The sequence below is a fragment of the Choloepus didactylus genome, chromosome 18, assembly GCF_015220235.1.
Source record: "Choloepus didactylus isolate mChoDid1 chromosome 18, mChoDid1.pri, whole genome shotgun sequence".
Classification (NCBI taxonomy): Eukaryota; Metazoa; Chordata; class Mammalia; order Pilosa; family Megalonychidae; genus Choloepus; species Choloepus didactylus.
Genome location: NC_051324.1, coordinates 24968326 through 24980759, shown reverse-complemented (window position 1 = coordinate 24980759; position 12434 = coordinate 24968326). Strand labels below are relative to the sequence as shown.

Here is a 12434-nt window from a genome sequence, read left to right as displayed (position 1 = left end):
CAACAGGGAAAATGCTTATGACGTGAAATGGAAAAAGCAAAGCATAAAATTGGATATTCGCTCTGATTACAACTATATGAAAAACGTAAGAACATTAAAAAACTGGAAGAAAGTATGGCAGCAGGAGACAGGTGCTTATGTTTGGGGGGTGATTTTTTTTCTGTAATGTGGTTGTATTATCTTTATAATTAAAAACATAATTTATTTTAGAAAAAAGCTATGTAGTGAAATAAAATTAATTAATGTTTTTAAAAAGGAAAAAACAACTCAAATTGCCCCAGGTGGCTGAGGAGCTCCAAGAGGGGCCCTTGCACCCTAGGTTCCCTGCACACTCACCCCGCTGATGTCTTCTTCAGCTTGGCACACAGAAGGACATCTGTAAAGAGGAAGACGTGCCGCAGCTTCCGCGAGCTCTCCGACACCTCCACCAGGAAGCCATCCTTCACCAGCTGCCGTGTCTGAGGGGGATGGCACACCCACCCCAGCCTGCTCAGAGCGGGTGCAGCCCAGGGCTCAGCCTGCACTGGGATTTGGGGAACACCAGGCAGTTGGGGAGGGCCCACGGGAGAGGCCAAATTGCCAGGTGGTTAAGAGCACTGACTTTGGAGTCACGTGGATCTGGGTTTGAATCCAGGCTCTGCCACTTCTCAGCTGGGATCTCAGGCAAGTGCCCTGACCTCTCTGAGTCTCAGCTTTACCATCTGTAAAATGGGGATAATGCTATCTGCCCATAAGGTAGGATTCATCAAGATGGTATATGGAAAACATTTAGCATAAGTCTGACACATAAGATGTGATCAATAAATAGTAGCTTGACGCTTTCCTGTGGTCTTGACAGCTCCCACCTGGATGGACCCTAGTCCAGGATGAGCTGGTTCCTCCACGTGGAGGTATGAACACCCTCCCACCCCACCAACCCAACCAGGGACCTGACCTGAAACAAAACAGCTGAGCCTAACAAGTTCACCCAGTTTCAGCTCAACCTCAGACCTGCAGACCCACTCAGGACTGGTTTTAGGTTACTTCTGAGTGGATCATCCAGACACCCCTGGTGGATGGACCCAGAGCTGCCCTCAGTGGGGCTGTAGCAGCATCTGGGGGACCTGCAGCCACCTTGGACCCAGACCCTGGGTGGCCAGGAGCACTTGGCTTGGCATGGGACGTCCAGAACTCCCTCCCGACCATCGCTGGAGCCAGCGGGCTTCCCTGGAACCATCCCAGACCCTCCCAGCCTTCCACTGTGTGCTACATACCATGTGACCAACTTCTGCTGCAACGTGTAGATGAGCACATTGCAAGTATACAATCAAGATGACCTGAAACTGACGGAGCTCTAAGTCTGCTGGAGATTTTTTAGATATTTCCAGAGTCAAACAAACTAGTGACATTCCAGCATGTTGCAAACTAGGGCTGGGGACTTGGCAGAGACAGCTCTCTCTGCCCCATTAGTCACTCTCCAGACCGTGTCCCTCATTGTTTCCCTCCCCAGGAGACCAGAGCCTCATAAATGTAACAAAGGACCATAAACCCCATCAGCCTTCACTCCTAAATGCCACTTAATTTCCTGTATTGACAGGGCCAGGCTGCTGACCCACTTGGATGACTGTCCCTCAGATTCCTCCAATTGCCTCTCCTCACTGGGGTACCCCCACCCTTCCACCAAGAAGGGTCCCGAGGGAACTCCATGGAGCCACTGTGCCCTATCCAGGCACCCACCTGGGACATCCCACCTTGGCCACCTCTACTACCAGCATTTCCCACTATGGGGCTCACTCCCCAGCTCCTGCATACCCGCCTGTGCAGACTGATCTGGAGCAACCTGAAGCACTCTCTGTCCCCAGCTCAGACTGAGCCAGTATTTTCCGGGGTCCCTGGAGAAGACCATACTGGAGAGTGTTTGCATTCAAGAAGCTGTTGGCTTCCCTGGCATGGTGGCCAACACACAGGGCTTGCAGACAGACAGCCCAGATGAAGAACCCAGTTCAGACACTATGGCTGAGAACCCTGTGCCAGTCACTGAACCTCCCCAGGCCTCAGTTTCCTCTTCTGTCTCATTGGACTATTATGAGGATTAACAAGACATTGGACTGAAAGCTCTGGGCCCAGGGCCTGAAACACCGTAGGTAATCAGAGCGACTAAAGGCTGAAGCCCTCTTCTTGGCTGGGAAGAGGCCCGGCTGGTGGGGGTCAGGGGCACGGGGCCACAGTGCATGACAGAGAGATGAGACAGTGACCTGGTCCACTGCACGCTCCTACACTCACCCAGCCATCCTGGGTGCAAGGCTGGGTTGGATCCCGAGCTCACCTCGCCCTTGGGGGTCGTGACTGCAGTCCGGCGGGGGTCAATGTCCTCGTTGATGCTGGACAGGAAGTTCTGGGAGATGCGGAGGGCATCCTGGAGCAGCGGGTAGTCTGGGTGGTCCACAGGTGTGTGCTTCAGCAGGTCCTGGGAGGGGACAGGCAGTGAGCTGGGGGAGTGTCCAGGGCTCAGTGAGATGACAGAGGGGAGAAGTGTTGGCCAGCAGTACTCAACTCTCACCCAAAGAATTCCAGGGGAATGGTGTGGGGGCACTCAGGGACCCCCACTCTAATCTGCTGATGGCTGCAAAATCTGAACTAAAACTCAGGGTCTGAGCAGCAGGAGTAGCCCCCCTTCCTTCCTGTGGCAGCCATTATTCTCCTTCTGGTGGGGGAGCCAGGTGGAGGCTCATCTCACCACGCAGCTGGAAGAAACACCCCTCTCTGTCCACTCCACAGCTGCTCCACGGACAGTACAGGCCAAGAGGCAGGGGATGGGAGGCAGGAAGTGCCTGCCTCCTAGGAAGCATTGGCCCACTGTCAAACTTGGTAGCCAAGTTATATTTAGGTCCTGGCCCCACTGGCACGGTGACTGCTGGCCAGGCAGGCGCAGTCGGGGCCCAGGGACCCTCTGCCCCGTCTCCCCACATGAGCTGTTCTCAGTGACTCTAGTGCCCTCCCACCCTAGGCTCAGTCTTCCATCAAACTCCTGACCCCTTCCTGGCCCTTCAGGGGACTTGACACTCACGTGCAGGACCAGGGTGCTCCGAGTGACTCGGTCAATGGGCTTGTAGAGCAGAGCTGGGGGGGACAGGGGAGAAGAAGACAGACAGGATGAAATGCAAGGAGCAATTCAACCTCACGGATCAGCTTTATCTATCACGTCACCTCCATCGACCCTGCCTGGCTTCCCAACATGAGCTCCCACTTGCAGGAAGCCGAGGCACTGTCACGGGCAGTGGGGGCCAGAGCACGCGGAATAGACCGGACGCAGCCCAGCTGCCCAGCCCAGCCCCCTGCCCACCCCTGCCTCCTCCTCCTCCTTGTCCCCCACCAGCACTATTTCTCCCAGAGCTGTCCCTCAGGCCAGTCCTGGCCAGCCTGGGCTCACAGCAGATGTCCCCATGGCCTCCCACCCTTAGTCACCTAGCTCCACCTATGCACACCCCTGCAGAGTCCAGCAGAGCTCTGGGGGCACACCCAGGACCCCAGAATGGAGGAAGAAGACATGCTGTTTTTCCAGGGCGGCAGCTCCCCCATGCTGGGTCCTGCTCTCACTCCTGCTGTGCAAGGCCTGGCACCACCTGCTGGGAACAGCTTGTTTCCTGCTGACCCACACAGCTGCCTTGGCTCCATCGGGGAGATCTCTCGCCACCCGCTCAACCCCCCCAAAGAGCACAGGCAGGGGCTGGGGAGGCAGGCCTGATCTCCACAGAAAGGCTCTGCTCCTAAGAAGCAGCAGCCGGAGGGGGCAAAGGTTTCCTGAGAAAATTCAGGTCAGGCCTCGCCTGTGGGAGCCCCACGAGGCTGGGGAAATGGCAGCTTGGCTGGATTCCCCTTCACCACAGGCCTCTGCGACCCGGATGCCAACTTGGGATCACTGGAATTCAGAAGGGACAGGTGGGGGTGGCAGCTGGTGGACCAACACTCCCAGACACTCCCTGCAGGCAGCTGGGCGCGGCCCTCCCCAGCACAGGTGCTTCATGTCAGCCCTGCACCTGGACGCTGGCCTGGGAAAGGGGACTCAGGACTGGGTGTCCCGTAGGACCCAGTTGTGTCGGGTCCCCAAAGCCGGTGCTTATGCCCTAGCCAGCCCCCAGACTAAAGCGTTGCCCGAAGCCCTAGATACAAATGAATAGCCGCACATGGCTGAGCAGACACTCGACACTTCAGGGAGCCATCTGCTGGCTGCGGAGAAGATGCGGTTCTCAGCGGTGTGCCATGAGCCCTATCTGGAGTCTTTGCTCGGCTGCCCATTAGAGTCACTGGGGGAGCTCTTACAAGATACAGATGCCTGCTACCCCCTCTCACTGCAAGGCCCCCCACCCCATCAACAACCAAATCCAAATCTCTGGGGAGTGGAGTCTGGTATCAGCATTTCTAATGCTTCCCTGCTGAGTCCAGTGGGTAGGAAGGGTGGAGAACCACTGCTTTACGCCAACACTATTCCTATGACTTCATCTGTAGCCCTTTCTTATTTAACAACTTCTAGAGACCCTCCTCCCCACAGGCTATGGGGGCTAGGCTGGGAGGTGGCAGGACCAGGTGTGTGGCAGGGACTGCGAGGGTAGAGCCAGTTACCAGCCCAAACGAGCCCATTTCTGAGGTCCTTTAAGGCACCCATACGTGGTTCAGCCCATCTTAGGGGGAAATTACACCAGAATGTGCCAGAGACCCACGAGAAAAGTGCAAGCACAAGCAGACATTGCCAGGTGGGCCTTGTGCTCCAACCCCAGGAGAGCTGACGCCACACTGCCAGGGTCCCTGGAGGAGAAGAGGTTTCTGACTAATATTAGCGGTCTGCAGCGATGGTAGGTTGGGTTTCAGAGGGGTTATTAATATGCTTAGAGTCACCTCAGAGGCCGCCCGCCTGCGCCCAGGAATGAGCACCGCAGCCCCAGCCTCAGTGGGGAGGGGAAAGTGCAGGGAGCGGGTCAGGGGCTTGGCCACATTTGGGGGGATCTAGGGGAGGAAGAGCGACCCCAGCATTTGGGCTCCCCACGGTCCCTGTGTGCATGCTTCCCCTGGGGATTTGGGGTGCAGAGTCCTCCCCGTACCCTCAGAATTCCTGCCTCTTCATCTGCCCCATGGCTCTGGCAGGCCAAGCTACCTCCAGCCCCTGCTTCACTCCTTACTGTGTCTTTCCGTCCTGCTTGGGAGACCCGCCATTCACCAAGTTGCCATGGCTGTTTCTCCTCCTCCAAGAAGCTTTCCTTGACTACATCCTTTGCAAACACCACCTACACTGCCTAAGAGCCAGACCACTGAAAGGAACAAGCTGATCTCTGTCTAGTGTCCTTCAGCTCATCAACAACATTAATAAACTAAAGTTCACCAGGTACCTATGCTATGCTCAAGGGCATGAATCAACTGTTTTACACGCATTATCTCTTTTGAGTCAAAAAAAAAAAAAAAAACGATCACTAGCCTATTTTACAGATGAAGAAAGTGAGGCACAAAGAAGTTAAGCTCCCATTCCACAGCTGTAAATGGTTGCTGGGTTTTGAACTGAGGTCTGTCTACCCACGCTCCCAAATTCAAACCGTCCTCAGATTGTAAACACTCAGTGACCCCCGGGAGGTCTCGCCTGTGGGGTGCTCTGATTACCAGGTGAGCTTCCTCCCAGAAAGCCTGGGTCACGGTCGACTCCCCTTTGAGTTCCCCACAGCCCTCAGAGAGAAACCCAGCAGAGGGGGTGCTCAGCAGATAACCATCGAGGCAGGGACTCGAGGGTGAGCGCCAGGTCTCCGAGAGGGACGCTGAGAACCAGCACCCCGCGAAGAGCTAAGATTCCACTCGACGTGGCTCAGCAGGGGCTCAGGCGCTCCTCACCCCCCATCTGAAGTCGACTTCAGAGCCAGTGTCAGGGGGCCGCGAGGTTCCAGGCTTGTTTCACTAAGACTCGAGCTTCCTTTTGGGGAGGGGAAAGGAAGCAATGGGCCCATCCTGTTCCTTCTTTTTAGGGAGGCAGAGTTGAGCCTTAACTGATCCCCACGCCATACCAAAAAGAGCATTTCTCCGATCTTCAAACTGGCCAGTTTCAAGTCCAGCTCTCCTCTGACCCCAGCCTGTCAGAATCTGAGTGGGTGGGCAGGAAGACAGGGCGGCTTCTGCCCGGGAACTTGAGTTCCTGCAGCTGTCCTGCTGGGAGCTCAAGGGGTTCTCTCCTTCTTTGAGAGGGGTCTTTGACACAGTCTGAGAAGGTGAGGGGTACAATGGCCTCGAGGAAAGAGCCCAGGAAGCCTCATCATCTCTCCTCCAGCAAACTGCCACCTCCCTCAATTCAGCCTTCAACAAGGAGCTCCAGGTTACCACGGAGACATGAAAGCAAAATGACTGAGAAGGGTGCAGAGACAAAACGCCTGGTGGGAGGGAAGAGTAAGGTCCTAAAACCAGCCACTTGCTGCTCCAAATTCACATGGGCTGGGAACAGCTGGCTGCGAGGCAACACCCCCCACCCCACCCCCAGCTCTGTCCCAGCCAAAGGCAGCTTGGGTCACCCCCAGGACACTTCTTGCCTGAAAGAGGTCGCACCAGCTTCCAGACACCACCCTGCCTAGGCCAGCTCCTGCCTCCATCAGCGACGACCTGGCTGATAGCACGCGCCTGTCCCGGGATCCCCCAAGCTGAGGGGGCCGCAGAGAGGATGCTCTGGGTCCCCTCCATTGCATGGTGGGTGTGTGACCTTCACAAAGCAGGAGGCTGCCACACCCCCCTCCCGCCGCCACTCACTGCCGACTTCCATGCTGCCTACCAAGACCGCGGCTTCTCTCCGTGCAGCCCGAGGGTCTCCAGGGGCTAGAAACTACCCCCTAGGAGCAGCCCAGTTCCTGCCGGCTCTCCCAGCCGCACCCATGTGCACCCATGTTCTCCCACGGCTGCCATTCGGAGCCGAGACAGTGGTGAAGGCAGCATGTGCAGTCTGCGCACACAATACCCCGGCCGCTGGGCCTCTTCTCTCTCTGGAAACAAAGAGACTCCCAACTTCTCCCTCCAGCCCAGGCTGCCAGCCCCTCTATTCAATAATGCTGTTCTCCAAATCATCTGTCATTCTCCAGCTGGACACTGCTGACCCTCTCCGGCCCCAGGTGGCCATGCCTACAGGTACAGCCTTTTCACTTTCTTCCTAAACGGGCTCTCCGGGAAGTTGCCCAAAGCCTCTCAAGCTAACCCGCCACTTCCCCACAGACCCTTCCAGCCTGGGCCTTCCATCCCAAAGCCGCCCTGCCCTGAGCAGCCCCCAGGCACTCCCCTTCCAGGCTGGGGGTGCTGGCTGGGGCCGGGATGGATACATAGCCAGTCACCTGCCCCACCCCCGCCCTTCCCTGCTGCCCCCCAACCTTGCCAGCCACAGTCCAGCCCCCTCCAGCCAGCCCCCAGGGGCAGGAAAAGTGCACCATCTCCCGTGACAGGGGGCCTGGGTTACCATAGGTGCAGTTACAGCAGAAGCGAATGATGAAGAGGATTTCCATGGCAGCCTCCGTCCCCGCGGCAGGAGCAGGCGGCCATCGCTCCCGGCCCAGCGGCGCCCATCAGCAGCCCGGCCACTCGGCCACCTTGCTGGCTGCTGCACAGCCAGCAGCCGCCAGAATCAAGCAGCCGCTTCCAAAGGCTCCTCCAGCAAGGGGGAGGGGAGCGGAGGGGAGGGAGGGAGGAAGGGAGAAGGGAGGCGCGTGGAGAGGCGGCGGGGGGAGGAGGACGAGGAGCGGGACGAGGAGCCTGCTGGCACGTTTGTAGCTGGCCGGCTGCCTGGGGACACGAGGGCTGTATTCCTCACGTACACACACACACACACACACACACTCACACACGCTCTCACACGCGCACAGCGGAGGGCACCCGTGATCACGCACACAGCCTTTACTCCGCCAAGCCAGACAAAGGAAGGGGACTGTCACCCAGCCCATTCCCGAGGGTACCTTCCATGGTGACCGATGTGTGGCTGTCCTTGGAATCCTTGGGGCCCTTTACTTTGAGCTCCTGCCAAAGGGAAAAAAGGAGTCACTGCCTGGTCCGTGCCCCCCAGCTCTGAGAGTCAGCGGGGGGAGCACGAGGAGAGACAGAGGAGACAGTGGACATGGCCTCACTCGGCCTTGCCACCTACAGACCCCCTGTGCACACAGCCCACCACCTCCTGGAGCTGCATGGATTCCAGCAGCCGGGGGCTCCAGGGCCCAGACCCCACAAGTCGGTGGGGATAACTGTGATGAGGGGGGCCTCCTCTGACCCATCCCCCAAAACCCCCCTCCCCCCAAGCTGGCAACTTCAAGGACCTTCCAGAGAATGAGTGGCGGGTGACACTCCTTCCCCCTAGTGGCCACTACTTAGGGGTCCAGACACCTCAGCCCAGAGCAGACAGGGTCTGATTCAACAGGCACAAGGTCCCCAGCTGATCCCTGGGCACAAGCAGCCCTGGAGACAAGGGGTGAGTGAGTGAGTGGTCCTGGGCATGGGGGAAGCTGGGAGGTAGTAGTCCTGGGCCAGAGACGCTGCCAGTACCCAGGCCCCCTGATGCTCCCCACCCACTTGGGCCTGTGCTGGGCATCAGAGAGGACACTGCAAGGTGGGACTAGCTAATACCCCTTGGGGATCCCACACAAAGTGACCTGGTGAGTGCTGGAAACAGACTACAGGGACGGCTTATCTGATGCAACCCTCTTTTAGCTGCCTTTCCAGGGAGAGACTCCAGCCCCAGCCCCTGCTAACAGGCCCAGAGTGGCCTGAATTGGAGCTGTAATACAATCTCCACTTGGCAGGGTGTGTGCAGAAACAGAGCCTCAAATGGGGGTTGTCACAGGCAGTCAGCGGGGCAGGGCAAGGGCAAGGTCAGGTACCCAGGTGATTTGCTCTGCTCTGCCCGGGAGGGAGGAAATGCCAGGCAGCAGGGGCTCCACATTTCCTACTCCTGCCTCAAGCTGTTTCTAGACAGGAAACCCCCAGAGACAGAGCATGGGCTTGTGGGGGTGGGGTTACTCAGCTTCTCTGGGCTGCATCCCAGCTGGTGCCTGGATTCCCAGCCTTAGGGAATGTTTCTCCATGCACCCCCCTTTCACCCCCCGTGCAGCCCAGAGGTATGAAATCACTCCTGCTGCAGAGAAGGGCCTAATTGCAATAACTAAGTGGCAGCGCCAGCAGGAAGTGACAGTGTCAGCACGTGAGTCAGGAGAAGCCACCTGGCAGAGGACCACGGGCCAGGCCCTGCGCTTGGGAGCCCGTGGGTGACGGTGGATGGGTGCAGGGGTTTCCGCCCATGCACAGGGAATAGGCTATGAGCCTGGGACCTCACACTCTCTGGACCACATATGACCCTGGGCAGCCGGGTGGCCTTTGGAGGGTTGCTCTGAACTCTGATCAGGGGACCCAGTTTATCTGTCCCCAGGGCGGGCAGGGAGCCAGGAAGGGAAGCACCATTTCTCCAGCCTCATGATTCCACATGGAGGGACTTCCCCACCCCTCAGCCCGTCCTCCCACATGGAGGTGGTGACTCATTTGAGCCATGGGTTTGGAGAGGAAACTGAGCTCAGTTCTCTGTGCTCTCTCTGCACCACGAGTTAGCGGGGCAGGCTCTGCCCACATTGGGAAGGTCTGGGGTTTCCATCCCTGCCAGGGACTGAATACAAACAATCAATTCTTGTTAGTGAGCCCAACATGGCTACAGATCTAAATCCCACATTTTCCAATCCAGCTTTTACTAGTAATAAAGCTGACATTTTGATCTCCATCTGTCCGACTCCTGCGTTGCCTCTCTCGGTTGATTCCAAACTTGGGCCTACTTGTAACTTTAGCAGTTTCAGGAAAACTATCCTGCATCTCACCAACTTTCCTAGCATCAGAGCTGAGGTGGGGAGAGCAAAGAGCCAAGAGGGGCCTTTAAAGCAGAACATTCCAAACTGCATTAGTATCTCTGAGCCCAAGCTGGAGCTGGGTGCTGTGACTGCAGGCTGGTGGAGGAGTGTCATGTCACTGAGCTCTTTTTTGGAAAAAAAAAAGGGTGAGCTGGGCTGTGCTCCTAAAGGATCCTAGAGCAACATCCCCTCCCTGACAGTCCCTGTGGAGAAATCTCACTGGCAGATGGTGCCACACCTCTGCCCTGCAGAGGAGCGGGGAGGGAAAGCTAAGCTGGTCCCAACCAGAGTGCCCAGAGCTACTTGTCCACTTAAGGGGCCCTTGCCCTCTCTGTCTGTAGGACTGCAGAACCTTAGAGCTGGCAGGGATCTTAAAAGACCACCCAGTGCAGATTCCTCTAAATGTCCTGATCACAAAAATCACCTGGGGAGCTTGTTAAAAATATAGACCCCACCACAACCTTCAGACTCAGAAGCTCCAGGGAAGGTGCCTGCCTGGCAATCTGCATTTTAAGAGCACCCCCCAGTGATTCTTATAAGGAAGTTTGGGAGGAGCTGGACTGGTCCAAACACCTCATTCTACAGAAGAGGAAACAAAGGCCAAGAGAAGGGGAGTGACTTGTTCAAGATTACACACTGTGGGAGATTACTGCTTTTTATTTTGCCCTCCCCCTCCCCCATTCTTCACTTTAATGTAAAATAGAATTTAAAAAAATCAAACAAATCAATATTTAATATTAAGAGGCAGAGAGGGAGGAAATGTTAGGTGCTAGAAAGCAAATGCCAGGCTAAGTGTCATCATCAGGAGAACCACTTCCCTATCTGGCAAGCAGGGGAGGCCCAAACGCTAGAAGCTCTGAGCAGTCCCCCAAGCCCAGTGTCTTTGGCGTGTCCGTGCGGGGAGCTGCCCACCTCTGAGATCTTCTGGAACTGGTTGTTAGACTGGCTGCACTTCTCAGCTGTCTCCAGAGCCACTTTGTAGTTATCCACAAATGCTTTGTACACACCAAGCTGGCTGGCCTGCAGGGAGGAGACAGAATGGAGAGAGGTGGGTGGGAGCAAGCCGGGAGAGAGAGGATTAATGAATGGATGAAAGCTTAACCAGAGTTCCCCTAGAGCTCAGAATTTCTAACTCAGCTCCAAAGGGCTATCTGGGAACAGAGGGGAAAGGCAGGGAGTACACATTACAGTATCCCTTTGAACTTGACAGTTTCCATGGAAACCAACTCAGCCAATGAGGTTAACAAGGGGGTAGTGGGAAGGGGGCAGGGCAGGGCCTTTGTTGGCATGCTAGAAATTCAACACATCACAGCATTGGGCTTTATTTAGCATTGTCAAGATCTCACGGGGGTTAAAGCCCCTTAATGCCTCACACTTTCACATCCTGGAATTAGCTGGAGTTGGGGAGGAGACAGAGAGACAGGGGTGGGCATGTGTGGCCAGCTCAGCCTCCCACCTCCCATGCTGGAGGGTGGGACACAGCATTTAAAGGCATAGTCCCCACTTCCCTCAGCCTCAATTTTTGGATTCATGATCACATGGAGCCTCACCTCCCTCTGGAGGCAGCATAGATCCCATCATCCCTTTCTGCAAAAGGGGAAACTGAGGCTCATGTATTCAATTCCACAAATATTTATGGAAAGCCTGTTCTACACTGGGCATGTGCATTTCATCTTAAGGGAGCAAAGGGTGGGAATTGGAATTCAAACCACAATGAGACCACTGCGTACCCATCATACCAGCCAAAATTTAAAAGTCTAATGATATCAAAGGATGGTAAGAATGTGAAAAAATATGAACTCTGATAAAGACTTTTTGTAGGGGTGTAAATTAGTATAATCATTTGGAGAACAATTTGTCAGTAACAAATAAAAGTTGAAAATCTGCACAGACCATAGCTGAGCAAATTCACACCTGCATACAAGCCCTGGAGCTGTGTCGTCTAATACAAGAGCCACTGGCCACCTGAGAGTACTGAGAATCCAAAATGTACCTGGTCCAAACAGAGACCTGCTCTAAGTGGAAAACACACACCAGATTCCATAGGTTTAATGTGTAAGAGAGAATTTCAGTGACCTCATTCATCCTTTTTAAAATATGTTACATATTGAAATGAGAATATTTTGGAGCTACTGGGCTAAGGAAAATACAGTCTTTAAGATTAATTTCTACTCATCTGACCATACATCGGATAAAGGGAGTGTGAGCCACAAGGTTTTCACAATCACATGGTCAGTATAAGCTATATAGTTATATAGTCATCTTCAAGAATCAAGGCTACTAGGTTGCAGTTCAACAGTTTCAGGTATTTCCTTCTAGCTAATCCAATACACTAAAAACTAAAAAGGGTTATCTATATAGTGCATAAGAATAACCTCCAGAATGTGGTCACTAGAAAACCTTAAATTACATATGTGGCATACAGTACAGTCCTATTAGACAGGGCTGCTCTAGAGAAACTCACGCATGTGCCCAAGGAGAAGCAAACGGGGGGCATCACTGCCTCACTCGTCCCCATAGTGGAAGGACTGGACGCAAAGGCTCGCCAGCCACGAAACCCAGACACACAGC

The 12434-nt window shown here is 55.1% G+C and overlaps 1 protein-coding gene across 5 annotated transcripts in view; it reads right to left on the bottom strand.

Annotated features, from left to right (window-relative positions):
• Positions 1–12434, bottom strand: part of ABR (ABR activator of RhoGEF and GTPase) — a 192512-nt gene that overhangs the window by 52426 nt on the left and 127652 nt on the right. For 4 of the 5 annotated variants that reach the window (XM_037810282.1, XM_037810286.1, XM_037810283.1 and 1 more), the window contains 5 exons: positions 10776–10883; positions 7938–7998; positions 3047–3099; positions 2306–2446; positions 337–458 (listed from right to left, as the gene is read on the bottom strand). In XM_037810282.1, coding sequence (XP_037666210.1) covers positions 337–458; positions 2306–2446; positions 3047–3099; positions 7938–7998; positions 10776–10883 — 485 coding nt within the window. Of the gene's footprint in view, positions 1–336; positions 459–2305; positions 2447–3046; positions 3100–7444; positions 7899–7937; positions 7999–10775; positions 10884–12434 lie in introns of those variants that run through there. The other variant, XM_037810287.1, reaches the window with a different exon arrangement.